Source organism: Aquila chrysaetos, chromosome 1, assembly GCF_900496995.4.
Source record: "Aquila chrysaetos chrysaetos chromosome 1, bAquChr1.4, whole genome shotgun sequence".
Lineage (NCBI taxonomy): Eukaryota > Metazoa > Chordata > Aves > Accipitriformes > Accipitridae > Aquila > Aquila chrysaetos.
In genome coordinates, this window is record NC_044004.1 from 16,844,807 (window position 1) to 16,872,761 (window position 27,955).

General features: G+C 43.1%; 1 protein-coding gene across 1 annotated transcript; it reads left to right on the plus strand.

The window, feature by feature from the left end:
• The first annotated feature begins 319 nt into the window (after nt 1–319).
• On the plus strand, nt 320–26,366 carry CD38 (CD38 molecule). The gene is made up of 8 exons (XM_030015757.1): nt 320–621; nt 15,922–16,051; nt 16,721–16,856; nt 17,660–17,742; nt 19,482–19,558; nt 20,280–20,372; nt 22,634–22,720; nt 24,673–26,366. Exons 1-8 carry the CDS (start codon nt 380–382, stop codon nt 24,752–24,754), a joined length of 930 nt encoding a protein of 309 aa, XP_029871617.1. The 5' UTR covers nt 320–379; the 3' UTR covers nt 24,755–26,366.
• The last annotated feature ends 1,589 nt before the right edge of the window (nt 26,367–27,955 follow it).

Here is a 27,955-nt window from a genome sequence, read left to right on the forward strand (position 1 = left end):
GACTGACCTGGCCCGACCCCGCCGGGAACGGGGCGGGGGGAAGCGGCCGGCCCCCGGCCCCCCCGCCGCCCGGCACCAGCCGCGCTCTCCCGCCCCGGCGGGAGCCCCCACCGCAGCGGGGGCGGCCGGTGACCCCGGGGCGGGCGGTGACCCCGGGGCGGGCGGCGGGGGGGGTGTCGGTGACCCCGGGGCGGGCGGCGGGGAGTTGTCGGTGACCCCGGGGCGGGCGGGGGGGGGGCAGCCCGGCCTCCGGTGCTGCCGGCGGGGCTGGACGCGGGGCGGGGAGGGGGAGGCGCCCGGTGGGAGGCGAGCAGGCTGTTTTTGCCGGGCGCTGGGAGAGCAGTTGTCGCCGCTCTTCAGAAGGCGGAGGCCTCGCAGGATGCCCTTCCAGCAGGGCTCTGCCCGGACGCGGCAGCGCACCGTCCTTCTGGTGGGGATCGTGGTCCTGCTGGCCGCCCTCGTCCTCGCCGTCGTGCTGGCCTCTGTCCTGACTCACGGCGAGCGAGGAGAGGTCGCTCCGAAAATGCTGAAGTGGAAGGACAGAGGGACCACTAAGAACCTGCAAGAAGTCATCCTGGGAAGATGCTACAGCTACGTCATGGCGCGGTACCCTGAGCTGGGGTGAGTAGTGGTCTCGGTCGCGCATCAGGTGTGTAAAGCGAGCGGAAGAGCGCCGGCTCTCGCCTCCACCCGGCCGCGTCCGCTAGGTTTGCAGCGGCAGAGAGGAATCGGCGGAGTAAGACCCCTGGTTTGCAGCAAAAGGCACAAACTCACACAGCAACTGTCCGTGCCCGAGCGGTGGCTTTTTAAGGAATCCACCTGCAGAACCAATGTAAGTAGTACTAATCCTAGGTCAAAACTCAATCAATCACAAATGCATTCCGCAACTTCCTTAAAGCCAGCTAAAATAAACGCTGGATTCTAGCAGGTTTGAGTGCGTGGAGGTGAAGGCAATTCACCATAAAGCCAATCTGCCGAAAATCCGATAACACGTGACGCTACATTCGCGTAACCAGAACTACACAGGAGGGAGGAAAAAGAGAAGGTTCGGCACAGATTTGTAGGATGGGCAAAGATGTTAGAAAAGCGTTGAGAAATACCTTGGGGTTATCCAAAACAGAGGTTTTTAGCCTGTGGGTAAGACGTCGCAATGAACGCAGGCAGCTTGCACGGAGAAGTACAGATGGATCACAGTGCCAGCACGGCAGTCCCAGGCAAAAACTTCACCCAGTGGTGGTCCCTGCTCAGGCCATGGCAGCAGGTAGTGTAACACCCCGAGCAGCCCACCGTCCTCTGCTGCAGAAGAAGATTCCCTGGGCCCAGGTCTGCAGTAGCGTATGAGGGCTGAGAACGGATTTTCTGATCCCCTTCGCTGCAGGGAAAGGCAGAGTATGAAATAAGGAGTGCCTTGGGTCCCCTGCAGGTACTGGGGACACTCAGCCCCTCAGGACGGGATCCAGGGCAGGCAGGGTCTCTCAGCAGGGACCCAGCCATCACTTCTGTGGCACCAGCCACTCTATTCTGTGTCCTCGGTAAGGCTCTGGCAGACATTTCCACGACCCTGAGCTGGGCGCCCTGGGGCTGCCCCACACCTCAGCCAGGTGACAGAATCGTTGTGGTCTTGTCTCCAAAAAGATGATTTCCACCTCTTGTTTTCATTAAATTGAGCTGATAAAAACAAAGCTGTACACAGTTTGCTTGCATTTGGACTTCTCTTGGCCTCGGATGTCTGGTGCTGCATGGAAAAGCTGATTTGCAGCATTTGAAGGGAAATGGGCATGTGGAAAATCATGGCCTGAGCATGCAGAGATTTAAGTGCGTGCTTTACATTAAACACCTAGGTTGGTTTAGTGAAGGGAAGGGGGTTTCTCTTACAAATAAAATTAAAAAGTGCCTGAAGCTTTTGCAAAATCATGCACATGTTTCTAAAAGCACGCATCAATTTATTAAAGAAGTATACACTCAATATTTAAATCTGAAATTATTTTGAAGCCTAATAGCCTGTATTACTTTTGCTTGTTTCATTCAAATTGGGGTGCTGAAAATGTAAAAAACACTTTCGTGTGAGTAAGTTTCCAGCCAAAGTCTCGTATGTTTTCATTCACAACACAGTCTGAACCTGACCTGGGAATCATTTGTTTAAGCAATTCTTTCAAGGACACTTTTTTAAAAAAATCACAAAGCCATGATCATAAGCTTTCTAAAAAGGTTGTTTTTACAAGGCATAACATTTTGTGCTATTCTTAATCCAACAGTGTTTAATAGCTTCCTGGCTGTGAGCTCACTTTCTTTCAGATGAAATGACTTCTGTATAGTAGGACCCTTTTTTGTTTTATTTTATTTAAGAGACAAATTTATCCGAGACAGAGAGCACTGTTAAAAGGAAAAATACGCTAGTTTACGTACACCTGAAATGTTCAGGAGGTTCCCGAACAGAGAATTAAACGTAGGTGCTTTTCTGGGAATCCAACCTGAGATTCCTCGTTTCTGATCCTGCAGAGCTCAGTGCAGTTTGCCGTGTAACCAACCACTTCTGTTGCTGGTACTTTCTGACAATAAAGCGAATACCTTTAGGACACATCAGGGAGCCCTGTATTTTTCATCCCATGCTCTTTCATCATTAGTGTAGGCCTTGGATCTCGCATCGCGTGAGATCTTTGGTGCACTTAATCAAAGAAAAGGAGCAGGAACAGGGAACTGCAGAAACTCAGGCAGGCTTATGAGCTGAGCAAGCTCTGTCCTATACTCAGTTAAGACTTTTGTTGCCGCTACTCCCACCATGGGAACCTCGCTGCCTTGGTTAGAAATCTTCTAATTTCTTCATAAATTTGTCCATAGTCTGGTTTTGCCCTTTTAATCTTATACCAACATATGCATTTGTTTAAAAAGCTCTGCTTTTAGTAAACTCATGGACATTTCCTCATATTTTTCATTTTTTATATCAGAGCCACTAAGTTCCATCTTTGACAATATTTTCTTTTTTTTTAAAAAAAGCAATCTGTTCTACTGCAGTAGTTAGTGTGACTATTTACTCCATTTTGGAGTGCCATAGCTGTCTGGGTTTGGAAAAAAGGGGGATTGTTGACATATGAATATGGACTTTATAACATTTCTAGGCATCACAGATGGATTTAACAGGGGCCACAAATCTACATCCCCCATTTAGCTCTGCTTTTGCAACTGCATGCCATAAATCACGTGACAAGGCCACAGACATGCTAATGTACACCTTCACCATCAGGGCTGCTTTAATCCTAGAGGATACCTCCTTGAACTCTCCCTCACCTTACTGGAGCCCCAGACACCGTACACGGTCAGCACACCCTGGTCATGCGCTTCTCTTTTCCGATACAATCTGTGGGCTGAACCCGAGCCCAATGAGGCCACTGGAAAGACTGCTGCTGTCTGCTGTCGAGTTTTGTGAGCAGCTCATGCAATCAGATTTTATCCTGTTGATTTGCTTATTCTTCAAAATCATCAAAATGTTCAGGTGCTGAATTGAATTTGCTCGCTAAAGAGCAATTCTCAGGTACTGTATAAAGCACCTGCTGGTGATAATTTTGTTTAACTGCCTGCGTACAATACAATCCTCGGTTTTATTTCTCCTGCTGGCTGGATGACTCTTATCATTTGTACACATACAGTTTCCTCAGTTAGTCCTCCTGTGTAGAACTGTTGTCGTGCCAAACTTCAGCAGAAAGAGGCAGGGAATACCAAATGCTTAAATAATGCATTTTCAACATTAGCCCCATTTTTTTAGGAAAAAATGTGGATGGTATAGCAGCAGGCTTTAGGGGTTTTGTTCCCTGCACACAGAGTTGCACAGCTAGATACTGACATTAAGGAGCAGTATTCCTTTTTGCCTTCCCTAGAAAACTGGCTGCTGCCAGATGACAGAGCTACAGCGATAGTTTGCCACGGCTCAGTAGTCTTGTTTTTTTTTCAACATTAACAAAAGCTGCAAGTTCTGCTTTCACTAGTTTTGCAAAAATCCCGTGCTCATCAACCACGGCCATTGGTATGTGTTGTAGTTTTGTCTGAATAAAGCCCGAAGGCAGTTTGGTCTGAAGAAAGGATTTGGCCTCAAATCCCTCCGTTTCCTCCTTCCCAGTGATGCGGACACCCTCTTGTGGCTAACAAAACACTCGCAACGCTCATACTCCGGGTCTCCCGCAACGCAAATTTCAGTTGACAAGACTTTATCCCCGGTATAACCAGAGGAGGGAAGGGCGACGGGGTGCACGGAGCTGCATGCTCACCAGCCCCAGGCTTGTGCGGGGCCAGGTCAGCGCCGGATCGCTCGGAAGAGCAGCGCTGGGGCGAGCCGGTGACTTGCCCGTCGCTCGGAGGATGCTGTTTATGAAGGGTTTGCACCTTGATGCCTGCTGGGGGAGAACAGGTGGCAACGGATGTAGCACGAAACTTGTTGATAACGAAGGTAACTGGTTTAGTTTCCCTCTTCACCGTGTTTGAATTGGCAGGGTGAGGTCAGAGACGATCAGCACGTTGTGACCTGGGAAAGGAGGGGAGAAGACGCGTTATCTAAAAGGTCATAGTTGGTGATCCCCAAAATACAAACAATGTTTTTTTTTCAATCTAGAAATAAACTCGTCTTACATTCGTGGCTCAGGAGATTTTTCATTCCCAGGTAATGACGACTCCGCCCTCAGATCTGCAGTCACTTCTCAGTCTGATTCACCCAAGCTAAGCCAAGCTTGCAAAGACCTGCTATTTAAAAATGGCTGAAGTCGAGCCAGCTTATTTTTTGCTAACCTCTGCCAGTGAGAGAGCACCAAGGATGCAGACAGGGAGCCATTTCAGTAACGTATGTGACTTTCAGGCCCAGCAATCCTACTGTGTCTGACTAAGCAGTGGAAAAACCCGGTGATGAAGATGCAAAGCATAGAACTTCAATAAATTTTTCATGTAATGTTGTGTGGATAAACATAGATTTTCCCCTTAAATACAATTACACCAACTAATGTTGTTTCTATAGTTAGAGGCAAATTCCTGTATAACAAATTTTAACAGTCTCTAGTTCCATTAAATTTAGTAAAAGTTGGTGCACGTTCAGGAGAGCTTTGTCTCCTGAATTCATGATCATGAGTGCATTTTGTCTTTCCATTCCTTTGCAGCCTGCGGAGAGGGAGATATGTTTTGTCAAAAAGAACATATGGAACCATGATATTGTGTGAGATACTATTGCACTTACAGCATAATTTCTTCCAGAAAGAAATCTGGAGTTTGTTGTTGTATGCTTACTTTTGCATTTTGCCTTCATGCTTTGCTAGGCATTTTTAATTTAATTTTCTTGAATCCGTTCACTGATTGTTAACACTTTCACATCAGGCAGAGCACTAAACAACAGCCATGATTTGATTCAGTGTCACAAAACCTTTGCTTTATTTTATATAACCATGACATTATATTCAAACTTACCTGAGATTTGTGTTTTCGTGAGGCAAAAATGCCTTACATAAGCTTTTACTGAATCACAGTCTTCAGAAGAGTATGGTGCTACTACCAAATCATAATGCATTAGCACCCCTATTAGAATGCACTGCAGAATTCTAAAGCTTCTCAATTTAATATACATCAAACTGCAAAGGATTTAGCTTTTTTTTCTTTTCTTTTAGGCTCACTTTCTAAAAAGAAAAAAGGAATTGTTACACCATTTCTTGTGGTTCCAGAGCAAACAAATGGCTTTATTTGCACTATCTGCGGAAAAAGTCATGGGGTCCTAGTGAACAAACTGAACGTGGGCCACCAATGTGCCCTTGCGGCAAAGGGCAGTGGTATCTTGGGCTGGACAAGGAGAGGTGTTGGCAGCAGGTGGAGGGAGGTGATCCTTCCCTTCTGCTCAGCACTGGTGAGACATGTCTGGAGTGCTGGGTCCAGTTCTGAGCTCCCCAGTACAAGGGAGTCATGGACATACTTGGAGCACATCTAGTGAAGGGCCACAAAGGTGATTGAAGTGTCTGACATACAGGGAGAGGCTGAGAGAGCTGGGGCTCTTCAGCCTGGAGAAGAGAAGGCTCAGGGGGATCTTACCAGTGTGTATAAATACCTGGTGGGGGGACTAAAGAAGAGGGAGCCAGGCTTTTCTGAGTGGTGTCCAGTTGCAGGACAGGAGGCAAGGGGCACTGATTAAAATACAGGATTATTTTAAATAAAATTATTATTTTAAATACAATTTAAGCATAAGAAAAAAACCACCTTTTGTTACTGTGAGGGTGATCAAAGAGTGGAACAGGTTGCCCAGCGACTTTGTGGTGGCTCCATCCTTGGAGACATTCAAAACCCGACTGGACGTGGCCCTGAGCAACCTGCTCTGAGCTGGGGGTTGGATGAGATGATCTCCAGAGGTGTCTTCTTATTCTTTCATTTCTTAGAAGATGCTTTTAGGCTTGCAAGAGGTCCATTGGATAGCTAGGTTACTGGGTAACTAGGACAAACAGTGATGCATAAACTTTTTGGCTTATCTGTAGTGGCAGTGGTGATATCTGTTCCTATTTTTGGTTTCTTTCTTGGTATTAAGATGGGCACTGTGTCATCATAATAACACACTGCTTATTAAAATGCTCAAGTCAGAACATTTGTTACAATGCATCAGTGTACGCTCTTAGTATTTTCCTCCCTATTATTTCATGTGTCAATTCCTGTAATTTCTTGGTAACTAAGATATAATCATTATAAACATTAACAATTGGGTCTTTCTCAGAGGTACACTTCCACTGAAATATGCTCTACTGAGCTTTAACGGGGAACTGGAATATAACATTTAGTAGGCACAGATAGTTATTAGCACTTTAGGATGTAGAGGTAGGGCCTTCAAATGAGTCCTTGTGCTGTTTAAGGCTAGTTTCCATAACTATTCTGGGCTATAAGATAGAGCTCCATCTGGGGTTTTGTCATCTCTTTCTAGAGGCAGTTCATTAGAAAGAAATAATTTTCTCATTAGCAAGAGACAAGTTCATATGGCAGTGGGTAGCTGTCATTTATTTGTTCTTGACGTAATTAATCGCCAACATAGTTACTTCTGCTCTTCTGGAGTATAAACATCAACGCTAGACTATGAAAGGCCATTCAATTCTGTGCAAAGCTCATACTCAGTTCTGCACAGAAAACTTATCCTCCCAGGCTGTAACTCCACTGACAACAGCAACCCAAAGTCTGAGAGTGTCCTGCAAATATAAGGGGGAGGTGTTAAAAGATGCATTGTCTTTTTTCCATGGCCAACATCGATGTACTTCTGAGGTACAGATATGCTGTTGAGATCAGAATTTATCTCTCAGTTTGGCAGCCATTTGTCAACTCATCTGTCTGTTGTCTATATTGAGTTATAATCAAATAAAAATTGTTATTAAATGACTATATATTCTTCATATACTCAAACTTCTTACATTTATTTAACAGTGGTTAGATATTTAATGGTTCTTACCGCAAGATTCCGTAGGATTTCAAAGAATTTTTCACATTTGGGTCAGCCTACACATATTGCATCACAATTATCCCACCATCATATATTAAAATTTCCTTGCAGTGAAAGTCTCCTTTGGTTTTAATCCCAGATACCAGAGAGAATATCATTCTGTCTGCACTGGCCTTCTACACATTAACCAGAAGTAATTGTTGATGAAATACTGTTCAACTTAGTTTTCTGCTGCAACTTTATGCAGCTATTTAGTCATGGACAGTCAGTTAGCTGTCTGTTCTTTGCCTTCTCTCTTGTTTATTGATTTTATAGAATTGGCTATACAGAGCAATGGTTGGTGGCTGTCTAAATTATAGCACCACCCTAGGACTGAAATTATTAAATGTTTAGATGAGCCAATCTAAGAGCTTGTTGTTGCTGAAAGGAGGAATCCTGTTCCCTCCCACCTCTCCCTGCTTCAGTTCTCCTGTAACATCTGTAAAGATGTCAGTGAAAGCAGCTGTGCTCAGAGGTGTTATTGTTCATCTGTCATTGCTAAGGTATGGTTAAAACTTGAGAACTGTTTAACACCTCAGAGCACCGTGGGGAAATATAACTCTGCTTATCCATAGGGATAGGAGGAATAGATCCTTTTTCCCTCTCAGGTCAAATGAAAATCTCCCTCAAGTGTCCAAGGGTAAAAACAGATGCTAAAGGTGCAGTCCATCTTCCCAGGTGATGACACCAAAGTAAGGCATTAGCAAGGAGCTCGCTCACTGTTGTACTAAATCACCGATCTGTTCCCTTGTCCTTGTCCTGCTGACACACGTCACCCTTGAAGAAGGGACTTCTCCTGACTTACTTACTGCATTTATGCCACATCCCAGCAGTTTTAGTTCTATAAAAAAACCCCAATGTACTGCAAATTCATGTTATGGGGAAAAAAATATGCAGCTGCGTTAAGCCATTGAGTGTTTCCCTGCTATAACATACTTTTATTTAGATCATTCTTAAAGAAATGTTTTTCCAAGTTTAACATTAAAAATAAAACAATACTAAAAATACACTAATCAAGGGGTAAGATGCCAGCTTAAATTTGTTCCCTCTCATCTGTTGATGACATGACCCTCACTTGGAAGCTTAAACTGTAGAGCAACTACGATCCTCTGTCAAAATGCAGTCTAGATGAGACTTCTGCCCTTCTAGAGGCTGCGTCCCACTTATAGAGCATCGCTGAAAATACCATCTGCTTAAGCAGCTTGTTTTTTCACCCAGGAAAGCTGAAATCCAGCCAACAAAAAAAATCTGCTTATGTAGATGAATTCTTCACTGGTTTATAGCTGCTACCTCTTGGCTCAACCCTTCCCGGAAGGGTGATAAGGCTTAGTGTTGTCCGGAGCACTGATTCCCAACTCACATAAAATACTCCAGGAGCTATAAACCAAAGCCACAAGTACACCTGCCCTTAAAACCTTCTCATTCCTGCCAAAGGTGAAGGACCGGCGTGACGAGGAGCTATCATTAGTTCCAGGTCATTCCTCGTACACAAACATGCACAGCCCTGAGGTGCACCCAGTGGAAATCTCACCTTGTACTTCTTTTTTCAGACCTCCAGACTCCCCCGCCTCTGCTGTGGGGAATTTAATTGCCCTGCCTACAGGCAACCTTTCCAGAAGTTGTCTTTCTCTGAGGCAGAGTTTTGGATCGCTGTCTCTTATCCTCAGTCAGTTCCTCTGGTGCTTTCTTTACTGGCTTTTGAACTATTTAATTAACCGAGAGCAATACTTACAAAATCAAGCTGCCAAAAAAATCAAGTGTATCATTCTCATATTGAAAAAAAGTCAGTTACCATAAATGTTACGGTGGCAGACACTTTGCAATAATTAAACTAAGTGGGTAGCGAGTGGCCAGTGCTCATTGAAGACATTGAGATTGACAGCTCTTCCATGATTTTTTTCCTTCATCCTTTCCGTTGGTAATTTTGCCCCTCTATTATCCTAATGCTAAAAGCAGCGGACGGTAATCTCCTCAAATCCTCTGCGATGACAGCATATTGGCTGACCTTTCTTAATTCACATCTGTTGGAATTTTTAGCGCAAAGATACCTGATAGGAGATTTGAGGTGCTAGAGTAACAGGAACGCAGCGGATCCGTTGTACGCAGGTACCCATTTTCCGACTCAGCGGTCTGGAGAGGTGGGTCGGGCCGTCATCTGCCGTGAAGAACCGCAGACCTCTGGGGTTGACCTCAGCTGCTGCTCCTGAGAAGTCCCCTCTCCCGCGTGATGGCAGTGTTCTCCTTGCGTTTGGCTCCTGGCACCCACGGCTCAAGTTGACTGTAGAGAAGCCCAACCACAGCTGCCTGGGCTGGGCTTGGCAGCGGCTCCGAAAAAAGCCGCTCCAAAGCAGCAGTGAGACACGGCAAGGCTGGAAGAAGGGAAGGGACGGGAAGGGACGGCAGAAGAAAAACCAGAACTGTTTAGGGCAAAAAAGGTAGCAAAAGGATTCTGGGTTACAGAGGGCCTCCTCTCAACACAGGCGCAAAGGTTATTGTTCATTGCATAATTTTTGACAACATAAAGACATAGCTACTCGTAAGCTCACATGAAAAACCAAATTGAATATGGATGCATAAACTGCACCACTTTCTACAGCCATCACAGTTTGCCTAAAAGAGGGAAATAAACTGACACACATGCAAAGATGGGTCTGTTAGATGCAGAAATATTGCTACACCATTTAGATCCTTTGATACGCATTCTCTTTCTGAAACATCTGGGCTTTTACAGGTGAAGATGATGCCTTAGACTCCCAGCAGAGTGTGAACTGGTCTTACCACTTTAAGGAGCTTTGCTATAACCACAAACTTCACTGACCTTTTAAAGAGCCGGATTTCTGAGTGCTTAGGTGCATATGTGTATTACTGTTTTGGCTAATGGTCGTAGCAAATGAGAAGGATTTTCTTATACAAATTGCAACTGCTGATGGGGTTTGATCCCTGCGAAGGCCAGTTACGTGAAGTGCTCAGGGGACTGTTTCCAGCTCTATCTTCAGAGCCTCACCACAGAGCCACAGTTAAAATCTGAGTGTGGCCTGAAGCTGTTGTCATGTTTTAGAAAGAAAACACGGGACCTTGGAAAAGCTGCTATTGATTGCAGGGGAGACCATGTCTCACCATGGAAGTGTCTCTGCCTGATAGAGTGATTTGAACAATATGGGCACAGTCGATTGAGTTCTCCAGAACAAAGCCTGGAAGTAATTTTTCACTTGTAAATTTAAAATGGGTCCCACACTTGAAGCATCCCTCTCAAATCTTTGAGTAAAAAACTAGAGACAACACAGCCCAAGGAAACACTGCCCTTCTTAAGGTGTTTTTAGCATCCACTGTCAGTCCAGTGCTGAACTGAAAGCAAGACGTTGTTCATGGTGTAACTGAAATCAGCAGCAATGAAACTTATCCTTGATATTATACCAATTAAATCGATTTCAATTGTGGATAAATTTGCTCCGTCATGTCCAGTTAAAGAAAAAAAAATAAATTACAAAGTAAAGAAAGAAAAGATCTATATTAATAGTGATTTCCCAGGTAGCTCAATGCCATCCCATTCCTTTAAGTGAAAGGATACTCTTTCAAGGTTAGCCAGACCAGTGTACTGATGTGCAAGAGATAATGATGCAGAAGCTGCCCATTTTTCTAATATGCACATTAAAGTTTGGCTGCTAGGATAGCTGCTAATGGAAATATTCTTGGCCCTAGCTTCAGTTTGATAGATTAATGTGATATTCATACAAAAGGTAAATGCATAGAAATACTCAAATTCATTGGAAAATGCAACTTCTACCCAAATGTAAGGACAAATGCAGGATATGCTTTGCAGTGTATATAACATTTGGATTTAATAAGGAAATGTAGTTTTAATGGTTATTTGTATCCCAGCCCTTATTCAATGCTGTAGTGAGTGCAGGATATAGTCTCTGTCTCCAAAAGGTCATAAGGCAAGTTCTGCAGTCCTCACTTTCCAGAGAAAGGGTTGCAGGTTCAGTTCTTGAGTTTACAGCATGTTTCACAGTGTTCCTTCTAAGTCTGATAGTTATTATTTTGTATTTACCAGCATTTCCCAAACTCTATTCATAAAAAAAAATCTGAAAAAATTAAACATAAAATTAGACTATATTTATTTTACATGTCACTAAATTTGGGTTAAATATTTCAGATTCTGTACTAGAATAAAAGGCCTTAAATATATCAGCATAAACAAAGTTAGCCTCAAAGGAAGAAATCCATTATGCATAAAGATATGACATTTGCAGATATGATGCAGAATTAATATGTAACTCAAAACATACAAACAAAAAACAGAGAAGGAAACCACACGAGACCCGGAGTAGTGTGGTACATAAGCGTATTCACCATGGACTCCTGCATCTGAATTAGATAAATTTAATTAACTAGTAGACTGGTGATCTCCTTTGCACCCTTCCTTTCTTTTGTAAACCAAGAAAGAAAATGAAATTAGTCCGTTCTGTGAGTGAGAACTTCCCAATGAGAAGTTGGGAGCAGCCTTAAGAGGACAGTTTGCTTCTCAGGCATTTTTTGGCAAGGTAGATGTGCTTGTTTCAACCTGAAACTGTTCTTGCTGGAATTTTTAGCATACCAAATGCCAGCAGACTTTTCATATTGTTTTCAGGAGGTGCAGAGCTACAGCAGGTCTCTGCCCTTACCTCTGCTCAGTGTGAGTTAAATGCTGCACACCAGACAAATATTTTCTTGCTGTGCTGGAAAAAGGGACTGGTGAAACTTTATTAATAGTGTCTACCTCAATAGTGAGGCTGGAAGGAGTAGCATATCTTCCTGGAGCTGGGATTAACAAGTCCTAAAGTCTTCTCACAGCTTATTTTTTCATCTATCAACCAAAATCATAGTTCTATGTGACTGGTAATCTCTTTGAGATGTGAGGCAAAACCTGTATTTCATATCAGAGAAAAAGCTTTCTAATGGCAAATCAATGAATTATTTTTATTCAGTTGTAAAAATATACATGTTGATAGGTAAGGACAGCAAAAATGAAATATTATTTAGCTTTTGTATGTGTTTTTTTACATTGAAGATCTGTATTTTGATTTCTAAAACAATGCTGAAATTGCATAGTTTCTATAAAAGCTCATCTCCATGTTTTATCACTCTTCCATGTGGTACAACTAAAAGTACCACACCAATTAGCAGCTGTAGGAGAGCTTTCCCCATTTGAAGGCTAATGTCTATGACATTAAACATATAGTTTTGCTCAGCTCTGCCAGGACTGCAGATAAAGACTCTTCTCTCAGATATGAGTGACATCCATGCACGTCATCAAGTGCTGAGCTTGGTGTCTTGAAATGCTAGAAAACTGATGCTTTGAATTTGTGACTCATCAAGCTGGCTCGGCACGATCGTGAATCACCTGGATGGTTGTTGCTTGATGCTTCTCATGGCCATGACTTGAGTCCAGCAGCAGAAATGCTTTGTACTGTGTCTATACTTACCTCTCTGCTTGGAATTAAAAAACCCAGGTTTTTCTTATGATTCTTTGAAAAATATTTTGTCTTCTGAGGCCAAGCTTAAAAACTTTGAAGTATGAAAGGATAAATGACCAGGTAACCAGCTATCACCTGTAGCTGTTAACACTGTTACGTATAACAGATTTCAGGAGTAGGTTAAAAAAAAGAGTCTTGTTAGTAGGGCAAATCATTTGACAGATTAGAAAGTGTGAGCCGTATAAATGTCTGTGAGATGTATCAGTGCTTACAGCCAAGCCCTACAAATTCTCTTTACGATACCGTTGGCTATGCAAAGCAAAGGGGACAGGAACCTATTCTGTAATGTCACCCCTTAATCAGCAGGAGCCTTCTCTTTTGGCTGATTCAGTGTGGTGATGTTGTCATCCTATGTGGCAGGGAGAGGTATTTACAATTTCCCAACCCCTAAATGAAGTACCAAAGTTAGGAGGATGGTCTCTGTGGGTTACTTACACAGTTTGCAGCTAGAGACAGGCTTCTCCAGGAGAAAATTTAATACATCCAAGTTAAATTCTGCTAAGTAAAACGTGAATACCCCCTGACGTGACAGTGCAACAGCAAAGCAATAACTGCTCCCTAGAGCACCTGCAGTTTGGCTTCTTACTTCTACAGTGACCATAACTGAAAGTGCCTTTAGGCTCCTGGATAAAAGATAATAGCCCAGTAAAAAATCATCACTGTTATTAGTCTTTACTTACCTGGAGGTAAATTTGGTTCATATAAACCAGAGGTATGGTCCCTAACACAGCTGGGGCTGCCCCTGTAACAGACTGGCATGGTAAGAAATTAAATTCAGCGTGTGGCCAGAACTGCCCTGGTTGGCCAGACGGCCGGAGACCCTCCAGGCTGACCTGCCTCGTCCTGCCCCCAGGCTCTGGCTGTGTTTCAGACAGCACTGTCCAGTGGCAATACCCAAGCTTGTTTTAAATCAGCAAGGTCAGGCTGCGGGATATCGGCAGCCCAGATAGAGCTCTGCAGCGTGATGCACTTGGCTGGCCCAGGAGTGAGAGATGAGGACATATCCACCATAGACCTTTCACTGAGGAGGACTGGAAGAAGCTGGGGCATGGAAACCTCCTGTAGTAACCACCAAGGGTGGTATGACCTCCCAGTAACCGATATCATCCATAATGCTAAATTAGATTTTATTACTTATGTGGTCTTTATTTTCTGTAAGGCTTAGGAAGGGAAGGAAGAGAGTTCATGTCCAGACACCGAGGAAACAGCCAGGAGCTGACAAGTGGCTCTGGGTCCTGCAGTTTAGACACGGCTCATGTAATACAAACAGCTCAATTCTCTGCGTTCCAGTTTGCCCCTCTGATGCTCAAACGGGCACTCGGTAGAAATCGTGATCAAGTTCAGTAGCTGGAATGAGATCACACAACTGTAGGGAAGATTAACTTGAAAGTGTTTGTAACTCTTCAATGAATTACTACTGTTTTTCTTAATCCTTTTAGGACTATTTTTAAGACTAATCAAATTCCACATCCTACATGTTACCCGAGTACCAACTAGTAACAAAGCCTGCAGCTGTGTGTCTGTCCCGTACTAACTGATCAGTGCTATTTTTATAGTGCTCTGAAAGCATTGGTTTCTTCACACAAAACAAAGTTTATTCTTCAAATGGCTTTTAGTGGGAACACACTGGGAGGTGATCGCAAACAGTTAAGAAAGAGTGGATGAGTCAAAAACAGTCAGAATAGCTCCATTCAGACAGGCAGACAGCAGGATAATGCAGTCAGGGTTTTAAATTTACATAAAATGGGGAAGAGAAGGATGCAGAATCACTGCATTACTGTCACTGCTGTGATGAGAGGGGCAGGCTTTCTGCCTGGGTCTGAAACTATGGGAGCATGAGGAAGAAGGAAGGGGCACCCATGGCGGACAGCCTTGAAAACACATACTAGACAGACAATAATTACAAATGATCTTAATGCAAAGTTTTCATTCATTACCTCAAGTACAAGAAGGCAAACGTCCTGAGCCATCCCAAATGTTATTGTATGCTGCAGCCTCAGGAAGGGAGCATGGCACTACTTCAGTACAGAGATAAGGTTGCTTGCCTGCACTGTGCAACAGATTTCCTCTTGGTAGCACGAAAGGAGCCCTGCTTCTGTCAGCAGGGAGGTGCTTTATTTCCTAGGCTGATGAAGCAGCGTCTTAAGAAACAAGTGTAGGCTGAGGTGATAGGGTTGTGTCGTGGCATGAAGCAGTTCCCCCCATGTAAATTCAGTGGAATTCCTCTGACTCATGCCAGTGAGAGCAAAAGGGCCAGAACCTGTAATGTGGTGGAGGATCAGAAGGAGACTGAAAAAACCTGCTGGAGACCAAGCACCCGATCTGGATCTTGGTTATACACGTGCAAATCAGCTGTGGCTCCACCAAAGTCAATAGCTGCAAATTGCTGCATAAATGAAAATAGTATCGGGTCCAAAACAGCCAGATCCCTGCTTTTGTTTTAGATAAAATTATAGATATTATTTCTGTAGGGTTGAACACTCTGCAGGGAGACACGTGGACATATTTTTGGCTCACTGTACCTGAGGAGGCAGAATCCTTCAGCCATATTTTTAAAATGTACAAGTTATAGTCTGCCACATTTGCTTCTCATGATTCGGTATGAATAATCAAGAAATTTGATCTTCTGGTTATGTGATATCAACACTGTTCTTTTTAAGGGACAAAAACATAGAGGACATTCAGATATTGCAATAACCAGTAATTTAAAATGCAGGAGAGAGAGAAAGATGTTTTAGAACTGCTCATTCCCTAGTTTTACTTAATTTGCTGAAGATATTCTGCTTTTGTAATGGATAATATATTTTGGTGCCTGAGCATAGTTAGAACTCTTCTAAAATCTGATCCATAGTGTTTGACCATAACAGAAGGAGATCCTTTCACAGCCATAAATACTCATAAATACTAATTAACTATGTTTTAATCTTTCGGCAGAGATAAGGATTGCCTAAAAATATGGGAATCATTAAAACATGCGTTCATTTACAAGGATCCCTGTAATATTACATCAGAAGATTATCAGCCTTTAATGGAGTTAGCGAGTCATCCTATACCCTGTAACAAGGTAACAGTACAATGCATGGTGGGCTGCTTAAGTAGGATTGTTGTGGGATGGCATGCCTGTGGAGTGCTCTGAGTGACGGGATCTTGTCCATAATGATTGTGAGGGTCTGCAGTCAACGAGGATATTTTGCTCTTGCACCTACTGCAATAGTCCCGCAGTTACCACCTTGGGACCCCAGTAACCCTGTTCATTCTCTGTCTCTGGAAGTCACCCCTGTGTGAGGCTTGCCTCAAACCTCAGTCCTGGGGTCGTCCTGGTGAAGTGACAGAGAATGTCCCTGTTCCCTGAGCATACGGCTCTCCATAAGGAGCATGCTATCATGCTGTCAGAGGGACACGGCTTCCAAAAAGCTGCTCTTCCATGCGCAGTTCAAAATCACACAACAAATTAAGTATATATCCTATGAGAACGAGTCAAAACCTTTCTTTCAAAATGCTTTACAGGCTGAACACATCCATTTCCACAAAAAATGACCACCCCGAAAGATTTTGGAAATGGAAGTGTGGGCTGCAGACATAAGAACTGACCCACTAAGGTGAACTTGCAGCATTTCAATAAAAACTCAGACTCCTTCATTATCATCAAAACTTTTTGGTTTTTCTCCAGAAAAATTTCCTGACCAGCTCTAGTATAAGTAACACTTACTAGACATTGTACCTTATTTCACAGTCACTGTTTTGGAGCAAGACAAATGACCTCGCTCATCGTTATACAAAATCCAATCAAAATTTCCTTACCTTGGAGGACACCTTGTTGGGTTATATGGCTGATAGGGTTTCATGGTGTGGAGACCCTTCTGCCCCAGGTAATAAGTCCTATTTTTGCAAAACAAATATGAACAGTGGAATTCCAGATTATTCTTTTCTCTTATATATCTAGACCTAAACACAATCCTTTTCACATAGTCTTTTCTTGTAATTTAGTTTAAAACCTTAACTGTATTTCTGTCCCATGTTATGGAAGACTGAAAATAATACTTCGTTCTCAGGTTAATTTAAAAAACACAGCTTCGGCTGTTATTAAAACACCAAGTTGCTGCTTGGACTAATGGTCACATCTAGACCTCTTTATCTGGACTACTCGCTTCCTTCCTGTGACTTCTGTGGGACACACTGCAAAACAAGAATGCCATTTAAAAAGGTCCTGGCCATAGGCCAGTCAAAGTGGCAGGGGCAGCATGTAGGTACCCTGGGGTTTTTGCTGCCCTCATGACTCCTGGGTTGGTGCTTAAGGTTAGCAACCTCTAAACGGGGCTGGAATTACTGAAAATTTGGGGCAAAGGTTAGTTTTTCTGTGCAATCGGACAGTATTTGTCAAGAGCCAACCTGTTTCCCACATTTAGGCCTGCATGTTTTCCCTTCTCAGTTTTCTGAGAATTATTTGCATGCAGGGCCTGCAGCTGCCTCCCTGAAACCTGTGTGAGCAACGAGGAAGGCCTTTGAACACATGCAAATTCTTTTTCCTCTTAGAGCCCTTTCCTCATGTAGCCTTCTTGCTTTGGTAGGGCGCTCATCTTTTTGCCATCGTTAATCAGCTCTCAAAGCCACATAAACATTGCAACAATATTAATTCTAACCTTAGCTGTTCTATAAACGTATTTCTTCTCAGGAATCAACTATGAATCTTGTCCAAAACGAAGTGAATGTGAGAGCAACCCTAGCTCTGTGTTCTGGAAAATGGCATCCAAGATGGTAAGATCTAGAATAAATCTCCCCGAATCCAAGCATGTTGAAAGGCACTAAGTTTCTGACACTGCCAAAAATGTGAGTTTTCAGATTGGACTTATAACATGGAATAGTAAAACTTCACATGAGCTTTAGTTTCAGGTGCTAAAAATCATGGCGTTGGAAATTTCTATTTCCAAGGTCCCATATTTTATGTGCAATATTTCATGTCACTGTAGTTTGGGCATTCTTATTGGTGGACAGAGACTGTGTGCCTGCGTCTAGAACAACACTCAGCAGACAGCTAGAGCTTTGCAAATAATACTTACAATAATAATAATCACCACCTTAATTAAATCACAGACTGAAATTGCTAAAATAAAATACATTCTAGCATGTAAATGTTGAGAGCAATGCCCAGATTGGCAGAGAAATTTTCCAAGGAGCTGAGAATCCCCTTGCACCTTCCCGGCATAAACCTGAAGAGTATATCCTCCCACAACGGTATCTGGCAAGGTTCCTATGATGTACCCACCCGTATGCACATGCAAACTCCCATCACATGAATGAGACCCTGCTAGTCTGAGTTAAGCAGTTAGCCTGGCCTTGTTGAGTCAGCACTTTACAGAAAAAACCCACTCTCCTGTATCAGTTTAATTTTACATGTCTCTCAAGACTTCACCCTTGATATGACTATTAGTAGATGACTGCCCAGGTGGAAAACAAGCATTCCTGTACACTTCAGTTCTCATGTACATAAGAAAAAGTCTACTCACTGTAAAAAAAAAATTGTTTGGGGGTAAACTAGTGTACATAAGTTTTCCAAGCTCAAAACAGTTTCTATGTTCTTGTTAATCCCCTCAGTTCCAGAGCCTGAGAGGGATAAACCACCATACAGAGTCAGGCTTGCTCGATTGTAGGCTTTCTAGTCCAAATAAATTTAAGATCTACTAAAATTCATGCTTATTACATTACAAAGTTATACATAATGAAAATGCCCTGCAACTTCACAGCTCTCGAGGTCCCAGTTTGAGCCACATTGTTTAGATGTGAGAGGACTTGGAAGATTTGATAAGTACAGTCACCTGTGTCAAGCTTTTTAAGAAATTTTTGTCTTACCAATGGATTATATATCTAGAGTGGGTACTTTATGTTGTAACCTTAGTAATCTTTGAATATTTGGACATAAGTTTTAAAGAATAAAAGAGCAGTGATTACATGATCCAGTAATTTAAAAATCAAATCAAACAAATCTTGGTGATAAGTTTTACTAAAATGACTGGGGAGAAAAATCCTAAGCCACCAAACACCACAGAGCATGAGTCACAAGGTAACGAATACACGATAGTTTGCATGTCCTTAAACTAGTAGTACCTCTGTTCTGGCTCATCCTCACTGCCTGAGTTAAAGCAGTCTGAGGATTTTTCCATGTTACTACAGCCCCATCAGAGCTGTAGGTGCTGGGGCTCTGGAAAGCCCTATAAATACTGAAAACAGCAGTGACAGCAAAGTTGCTATACTAATCCCATGCAACCTCAGAGTGCAAATTCATAACTGGCTAATGCAGCTTTATCACAGTTTTGCCATAGCCTTTAGAGGCTTTTATTTTTTGCACTGACATGTTCTGCAAAAATATTGGCCAGATCTTCTACTTGTGTAAGTCAGTTCTGATGACATCAAAGAAGTTACAGTAATTCATACTAGCCCTGAATCTGACTCGGCACTGCACGTAGTGTCAGAGTAAAATGTCCATTTGTTTTGTTCAGTTTGCAGAAGCAGCATGTGGTGTGGTTCAAGTGATGCTCAATGGATCAATAGAAGCTGGAGCTTTCAGAAGCAGCAGGTATTTACTCAGCATGCTACCATTCATGTCTCTGTGGGGTCTGCATGCTGGTGAACATGTCTTTGCCAGTGAGTCCCAGTGCAGGATGGATTTTGGTAAACTCATATAGGGGTCGAAACCACTGGCTGTTGTAGAGCTGATTCACTTAACTCCTTCTATACAGTGACTATAATTGAAATCCTTCAGAGGGTATGCAGGTGGGGTATCCAGTATGCTCTTACTACACAAAGTAACTTTATTATTAGAGTTTATTTATTCATTACACATGAATGACACATTTCTAACTGTTCATGGAGCTGACTAGATTTTACCCCTCCAGACTGTTATTCCTTGGGTTACCTGGCTGGAAGTGCAGTCTTGAATAGTATTGAAGGGTGAAGAATATGCTGGTCGGGGGAATAGCCATGTTCATTTCCCTTGCACCAAACCAAATCAGTAGCCAATAAACCTAACAGGAGAAAAGGCACTAAGGATGGAAAAACTTCACCTTGTTTTAGTCTGCAGACAGTTTCAAAAGTTCTCCTGAAAGTGAAATAAGAATGAGGAGAAAATATTTTACTGTAAGACAATTAAATGGTCTATGAAAATCCATTGGCAAGATAATGTTCTTTCACTGAGAATAATAGCAGCAGTAACAAGCACTAGTATTTGGGGAACATTCTCAGTACGTTTTTCTCAGATAATCAAGAATGTTTTGCTTTTTCATGTCCCATTCTTACAGCATCTTTGGAAGTATTGAGATCTTTAACCTAAATCCAGATAAAGTCTCTGCAGTACACATTTGGGTTATGCATGACATTGGTGGACCTCAAAGGTAAGTCACGCTGGTACGAAATGACAAGCAGTGTGTAGAAGGCAGACGGCACAGCTCAGTTCTGACGAGTGACTGTCTAACAGTGACACTGCCTTAAACCCACTCATGAAACCTGCTCTACATTCACTCTCCTAGCTGCTTACTTTACTGGAAAGAATAACATTTGTACTGTTGTTTTCTTCAGTATTTTTCATAGGTACTGCTGAACGGTTATAGCTAAGACACGATGACATTTTCTTTGCTTTCAAGAGGTCCCATGACCTTTAAATTCCTTCCAACCCCACTGAGCTCTACAGACCTTTATTATGGGTGCAGCACTGAAGTCACAGAGCAGGCTGCGTTTGCAAGGGTGAACAGCTGGAAAATACATTTGTCCAGAGGAACAGTATAATTATGCTGAGCAGAACCATTTTTGATAAAATAATTTCAGATGCTGGAACAGGTTTCCCAGAGAGGTTGCGGAGTCTCCATCTGTGGACATACTCAAAACCCAGTTGGGTCCTGGGCAACCTACTCTAGCTGATATTGGTTGGGCTAGATGATCTCAAGCAGTCCCTTCCGACCTAAATGATTCTGTGATTTTTAATAACAAATCTGTAGTTCAAATGCTTACCAGAACAGTGACCTCAAATCACATCTGAGCCTTTCTGAGTGACCTTTTTCATCCCGATCAAATTCATTTTCAGATCTATCACATTTCAAGCACTGAGCATGAGGCTCAGTGCCTTTGACCCCTCTCTTCAGAGCCGGTTCTGTGGTTCATGTGGTTATAACGCACTGCCATGGTTTCTCCCATTCCTAAGGACCCCTCGTGACAGGGGCAGCAGCTTTGGTGCTGTGGGTCAGGAAGCAGGCTGTGATGATGCAGTGCAACTCGGGAATGAGTGTGGACCCTGCAGAGACCCTTGCTCAGGCAGCCTCGGTGTCTGACACAGTACCAACTCCAGTGTTGCAACCCCTGCCCTAGCCCAGACACCCAGAAGCATCTCTTTGCCCCACAAGCTGACGTATCTATCACAGCTCACAGGCACGCATCTATGCTGTGGTCAGCGTGCCAGACATACTCTTGTGGCCCATTGCATAGAGGTGTGCTGAAGAAAAGGACATTGAGTAATCTGTACATTAGTTCCCCCAGACATGGCACTCGATCCTTTCTCCCATGATTTCCCAGCATCAGAAAAGCCATTATGTTCCTCCTCAATAGCTTCAACAACCCGGTGCCCTGCCAGCCTTCTTGACACATCCTCCTCCTGTGCCAAGCTCACAGCAGTTTCCTTTTTATTTTCTATTTACTCCCAAGGAGGAAGAGGGAGGATGGCTCCAATAATATGTATTCCTTTTATCTTCTGATTTGTATTCCATGTTGAATCACTGATAACATCTGGCAAGTCTAGTGAACAAAGAAGAGTTGGCTCTGCTTTCCATTAACACCATATGTTAGGAACTGGAATTGCCCCAGTATTGTATTATTGCCCTGATGTGTGTTCTATGCTTTGGACCAGAACATTATTTTTATCCTGAGATAACAAGTCTTTTGCAGTATCTCTGTCTGTATCTATGACATTTGTCAATCCTCTCACTACAGCTTTGGGGCCCCTTGGGCCATTTCAAGCAAACTAAGCATAGAGATAATGATCTCAAAGGTATGACATTGCTACATGCTTCATGAAACCATGGGAAAAAATACACAAGTTAGGGCTCCTACCAGTGGAAAAGTGGTTGAAACAGCCCCTTGTCAAAACAGAGTACCAGCAGCCACAGACTGAGTCAAACAGATTGGAGGTGCCCGTAGCCTGCTTCCTCCCATGTTTTCGATCTGCTTTCTCCTGTCTTACATCCTACCTGGGCCTTAGCTGCTGGTTTTCATGATTGGCCCTTTCTCATCACACAGAGGACTTGATCCCTTTGTCCCTCCACAAATCTGAATGAGCCTTATATCGTGCTGCTGTGGATGGAAGCCACCAGCAGCTCTGGAGCAGTTCTAAAGCACATTGAACTGTGAATGGAACTGAGTTATTTCCCCCAGGTATCTTCCTGCACAAAGTTCTTGTGCAAGATGCACAGCTGATCATCACATGGTTTCTACCAGTAAAGGCCTAATGGTAGGCAAACCGCTACAAACCCAATGGACTTTACAGCACATTAGCAAACAAGCTTTTAAAGAATCTTACCTGAAATAAAGCAAAGTGACATAGTGTGGAATTTAGCTGAGCTTCTTGTACACACAAGGAATGCAAGTAACGGAAGACTTTTCTCTCCAGTGAGTCCTGCTCGGGTCATTCCATAAAGAGGTTAACAAGCATCTTAGAAGAGCGAAACTTTAAGATCACCTGTGAAGACAATTACAGGTAATTACCTGCTCTTATTGGTGACAACTTGCTAACGTAAAACTAATATTGCATCTCCCTCTTGACTTAACATAGGTTTACAGCAAGCTGGAGCAGACTCCCCTCTTACTGCCATCACATCCCTTCGATGTGGCTGTGTGCTTCTCAGGGGCTTCTCTCGCGCTGCAGACCTCGTGTTGGCTGGGTCCGGGGCTTGCTCTCTGCCCTGCACTTGCCATTGAGCAAGTTCAGTTGCCTTCAGGGAAGGAGCAATCCAGCCTCCTTCAACAGATTTTCATCTGACTGGGCTTTTACCTACAAATCAGAACCAAATAGGCAGCTTTCCTCCCTGCTGCATGCAGATAACACAGTATGTCAAGGATGGTCCGTACTTCCTTTGCTATAGTTTGAGCTTAATTTCTGTCCAGCTGCTTTGTCAGAGAGTGAGACATGAGACATGATAAGCATTATTAATTACTATAATTCAGCATTGTCAGGAGAGAAAAAACAGAGTCTGGGAAACAACAGCCCAAGTTCTGACTTGCCTGAAACCTCTATCTGCCTGCTGAGGAGATAGATACAAAAGCCTGAGACCCTTTATCCCTCTGTGTGGGTTCAGAGACCTTCACACAGAGCAAAAGTGTTCTTTAGTGACATTAGAAAAGCAGCAAAGGTTCAATATTACTCATATCTTATCTGTCAGGAACAGCTTTTCAGAGCAAAGAACTCATGCTTGGAAAAGAACATTTCCAAAGTAAACAAACATTTCTATAAACTACTGAGTTCATGACATTAGTTTTAAAAAAGGAAAAGTTGATCTGCAAAGGAGACAAATGCTTTATCTGGTGACAGGACTTTAATCCTGAAAGCAGAGCAATATATTCCTGTTTAGGTATTTGCTGAACCTGATAAATGGGTGCTCTGCACATTGTGAAAAAATTAACACTGGTGTGGTGCATAAATCTGCCAAATTGTGATGCTCGTGTACTCGCTTTCTCTTTGGGTAAATGCAGCCTTTAACCAATACTCCCAGGACCTGTAAGTAGGTACAGATTGTTTCAGCCTATGATGAAATAAGCTAAGGGGCCAGGGACGAAGGGGAAATATGTAGTAGCTTAGATTCCTCATGGCTCAACGCAAGGAGAAACCTGTAACACATCATGAAGAGTTGTTGACACACTCGTTGCTGTGGCTCACAACGTGCTTCTTAAAATAGAATAACAAGTAGGGTGTTTTGTCAGACCTCAACTAACACATACATAAACAACTGTGTAAAGCAACATGGACAATTAATTTTACTATTTTATATACAGAGCAATAATAAAATAAGCAATTTACATGTGCAGTAAAACTCTTCAGGATAGACCATGTAAGTTAGCTTCACTCCCCTGAAGTCATCACAAACAGAACTGTGTGGTCCGTATCAGCTGAGCATCTGGCTTTTCACACCACGTAGCGGTTGATGCTGATCATTTTCTCTTGCTTTTGTCCATGTCAGCAGTGTCTTCCAGAAGTAACTAAAAAAAAAATAGATTCACTGGATGTACTTCTAGCAAAAAATCTAATCATACCTGACATTGTTAGCAACAGCTTTACATTGTAGCAGTAGGGGTTACCACTGAGTAAGCAAGCAAGATGGTGAGTTTCCAGCATGGCAGTAACTCCCTACTCCATGCAAGAGACCTTACTTCTTTTTCATAATTATTTTTGTTATCACAGTGTAGCTGACATGCAGTGAGTTCACACCCTACTTTATTCCATACTCACTTGCTCTCGTCCCTAGCCCCTATAAACACCAAAGTTATCTTTGTGCAACAAGATCTAAAACCAAATTATCCTAAGAACAGACACCCACTTGATAAGCAGAGGTGTAAGATGCGCTTTGACTTTCACGTTGCATTTAGTAGCTGTGGAGTTATTCTGTTGTGCTTGCAAAGTAGTTACTAAATGTTTGGGTTTGTGTCTTACCACAGGCCAGTTCAGCTCCTTCAGTGTGTGTATAACCCTGACCACACAGACTGCAGACTTTGCACCAACACCATGGCAAATCCGTGAAACGGAGTCCTCCTCACTACTGAAGAATTCCATTGTTTGTGTATAAAGTTGGAAAGATGTGGCTACGTACCTTAGAGTGATAAATAGTAGCGTGGTGTGTACAGAGTCCATAACCAGAAATCCTTGCTGTGATCCTAACAGCCAAGTAGCAGGAGATGATACTTTAGGTGTGATTACTGTACACACACGCACACAAACATACTATTTCAGAGGGGCCGGGGGCATGTTCAGTGGTTGAGGGCAGATGCTTTGCCCTGCTTTGCTCCCTCCTGTACAGCTCCCCTTGTGCCCAGAGGCTCAGAGCAGGGATTCCCTGGGGCATGCACAGAGAAGAAAGAGACTTTCCAGCAGAGGCAGAACTTGTTCCTATCAGCGCTCGGCTTCCTCCCCGCTGGAAGGCTGGATGGGAAATGACTGGAGCACGCTACACTCTCCCTGCATCCCAGTGCAACATCCCCCAGAGGGGAACGTTGCCCGGTGGCACATGGTATAAACCATGTTCCTCCCAGGCACTGTGGCACCTCTGAGCAGGTAAATCAAGCGATGGAAGAGGCAGAGCGGTTCTTACCTTTTAATGGGCATCGCATCCCACACCCCAGCTGGTGGGGAAATGGCTGAGCTGAGCCAAGAAAAGACTAGAAACCGCTCAGAGGGTTGCCAGCATCTGTAAGAATGTGTTCAGTGTGTAGCTGGGGGGAGAAAATAGCAAGACTGACTCAGACAGCGCCATTAAAATCCCACTGGAAGCATCATTGCAGTTCAGATTACATTTTATTCTTAATATAGCAGTAAGTGTAAGCCTTCCAACTTTCATAAAAGGTCCCTCAGGCCACAGCTTGGCCATCCACTGGAATAGAGACAAACATCAAAAGGTTGCCACAATAAGGAGTCTCTCTTGACCTCAGTTTCTGAGGTGAAAGGTGACGCCTTGCAGTGCATGATTCACAAGCACAGACATGCCGTAGTACAGTGAAAGAGCAGGTTTCATTGATTTCCTTTGATTTCTATTTTTCTGGTCTCATATGCATAGTCAAATGCAGTGTTCATAACAAAACAAAGATCTGAGGCCAGCTTGTGGCCATGGCTGTAGTGCCTTTGTGTGGTGCCATTGACACTAAGAGAACAGAGCAGGCTTTGCTACAGATATACTCCTAGGTGTTGCAGTGCCAGCGTAACCAGCAATTGCCAATTCATTAGGCAGACCGAGGTTTCTATGCTCCCACAGGCAGAAGGTTATAATGCCCTGTGTTTTAGTGACTACCCAGAGTGTGAAGCATCCTTATGGAACTGCACAAGCTGGTGTAATTTCGAGCATTTCTAGATAAACCTTTTTTCTGTAACACACAGGCCTGCACTGAGCATAGCTGGACCACACCCAAGACCTCACCCATAATGTTTACATTAAGTGAAATGTATTTTTATTTGCACTCTGTTATGTAACTACTTAGATACATCAACACAGACACATACCAATACTTTCAAATAAGTTATTTCTGACTATAGGTCAAGAGTTTGTCTTCATGCTCACTTTTGTACCTCTTCTGTTGTAATATAACATGTTGACTGTAAAATCGAGATCTATAATAAAATTGCTCATGGCAAACGTTGTGAATTCAGTTTCAGATTCTACTTAACCTCAGACTAAACATGAAAATAAGCCATTTGCTAAAAATAACTCAGAAATTCATTCAACGTATGAAACTCTACATATACCCACCCAGGAAAGCAGAGAAAGGTCACAGTGTGCATCCTCCACAGACTGTACTCTCGCTACCTCACTCTCCATCTTATACAAAGAAGTCATTGTCTTTGTAGGTGGCTGGAAGTGAAACAGCCTGTGTCTTTGTCTTGAACACAGACATCCAGATATATATGTTGTTCTCAGCCATATTAGTTAAGAACGATGACTGTTCTTATCAGTGGTTATGTAGTAAAATGCTAAGAAGCAAATCTGTGTTTTTGAAAGCCGAGGTGCACACTTAATACAGGCAGCTGTGCTGGAGTAAATGACAGCTTTGTAACACAAGTGGTTGGCATGAACATTGTCCAAGCAAAAAGCCCTTCTTTTAAAGGTATGTAAAATGACACACCTTTACAAAGAAACTTGGCAATAAACACAATTATCATTAGGGAAATAATTGAACTTGCGATTGCCTAGTTTCAGTCCAACTCGTTATTCTGCTGCCAGGAGGGGCTGAAAATTTTGTGGATTTGCAGGTGGATGTACTGGGAAGAGGCTGCAGGACACTAATGGCTCATTTGCTTTTCCCCTCGGTAGCACTTGCAAAGGGAGACAAGTCAGCCCAAGTACAGTGGCCACGACCGCACGCTCTGGATACACCTCAGCCCCTTTCCCCGGTACCACTCCCAAAGCCCACAGAGCATGGTGTCACCTACTGTGTCCTGCTGCCTGACCTTAAGGAGGGAGCTTTAATGTTAGCCCACTTTATTTATTGGTACAGATGCACTGTAGGTGTACATCTGGCCGACTAATGCACACTCAAGTCTGTGCTGCTCAGATTACGTATATAGCAGAACATGAGTGAGCTGATTTCCAACAAGCATTTTCATTATCCATGATCACACATTTGAAATGCCATGCAGACATGCCCTAACCAACAAGTATAATCCCAAATCCTATTGCTCTGCTGAAAATTTATAAAATCAAAAAACCTCCCAAACCCATACAAAGTGTCTCAAATTCACAGAAAACTAAATAAGAGGAAAAATAATCTACGTGCTTTTCCCACTACATGCGAGAAGTGTTTCTTAAGAGAGTTTGAAACATGTTGGGTTTTGAAAATATGCTTTCAATCTGACAAAGCTAACCTCTGTCACAACTTGTTCAAGATAAATGGGCTAGCTTGTGCCCCAGGCCCATAGCAAACACTGCCAAAAGCACTGCCCAGAAACCTGAGAGGAAGTTGAATTACTGTGTGATAAGGTGACATCAGTGTTATGGACTCCCAGAACCACACAGTGCTGGGAAAGCTACTTCTATGACCCTATTACCACAGTTGCTGCTCCCCCAGTCTTTGATGTACTTAACCTGACAAGTGCCTGCAATTATTAAACTTATTTTTGAGATTAGGAAACAAATGAAATACAGAAAAATTTGTTCTCTTTGCTAGCCATCGCTTGGCCTTGTGTTTGATTTAAGACATGTCAGCCTCTCCTAGGGTCAGGAGGCTCAACAGGATG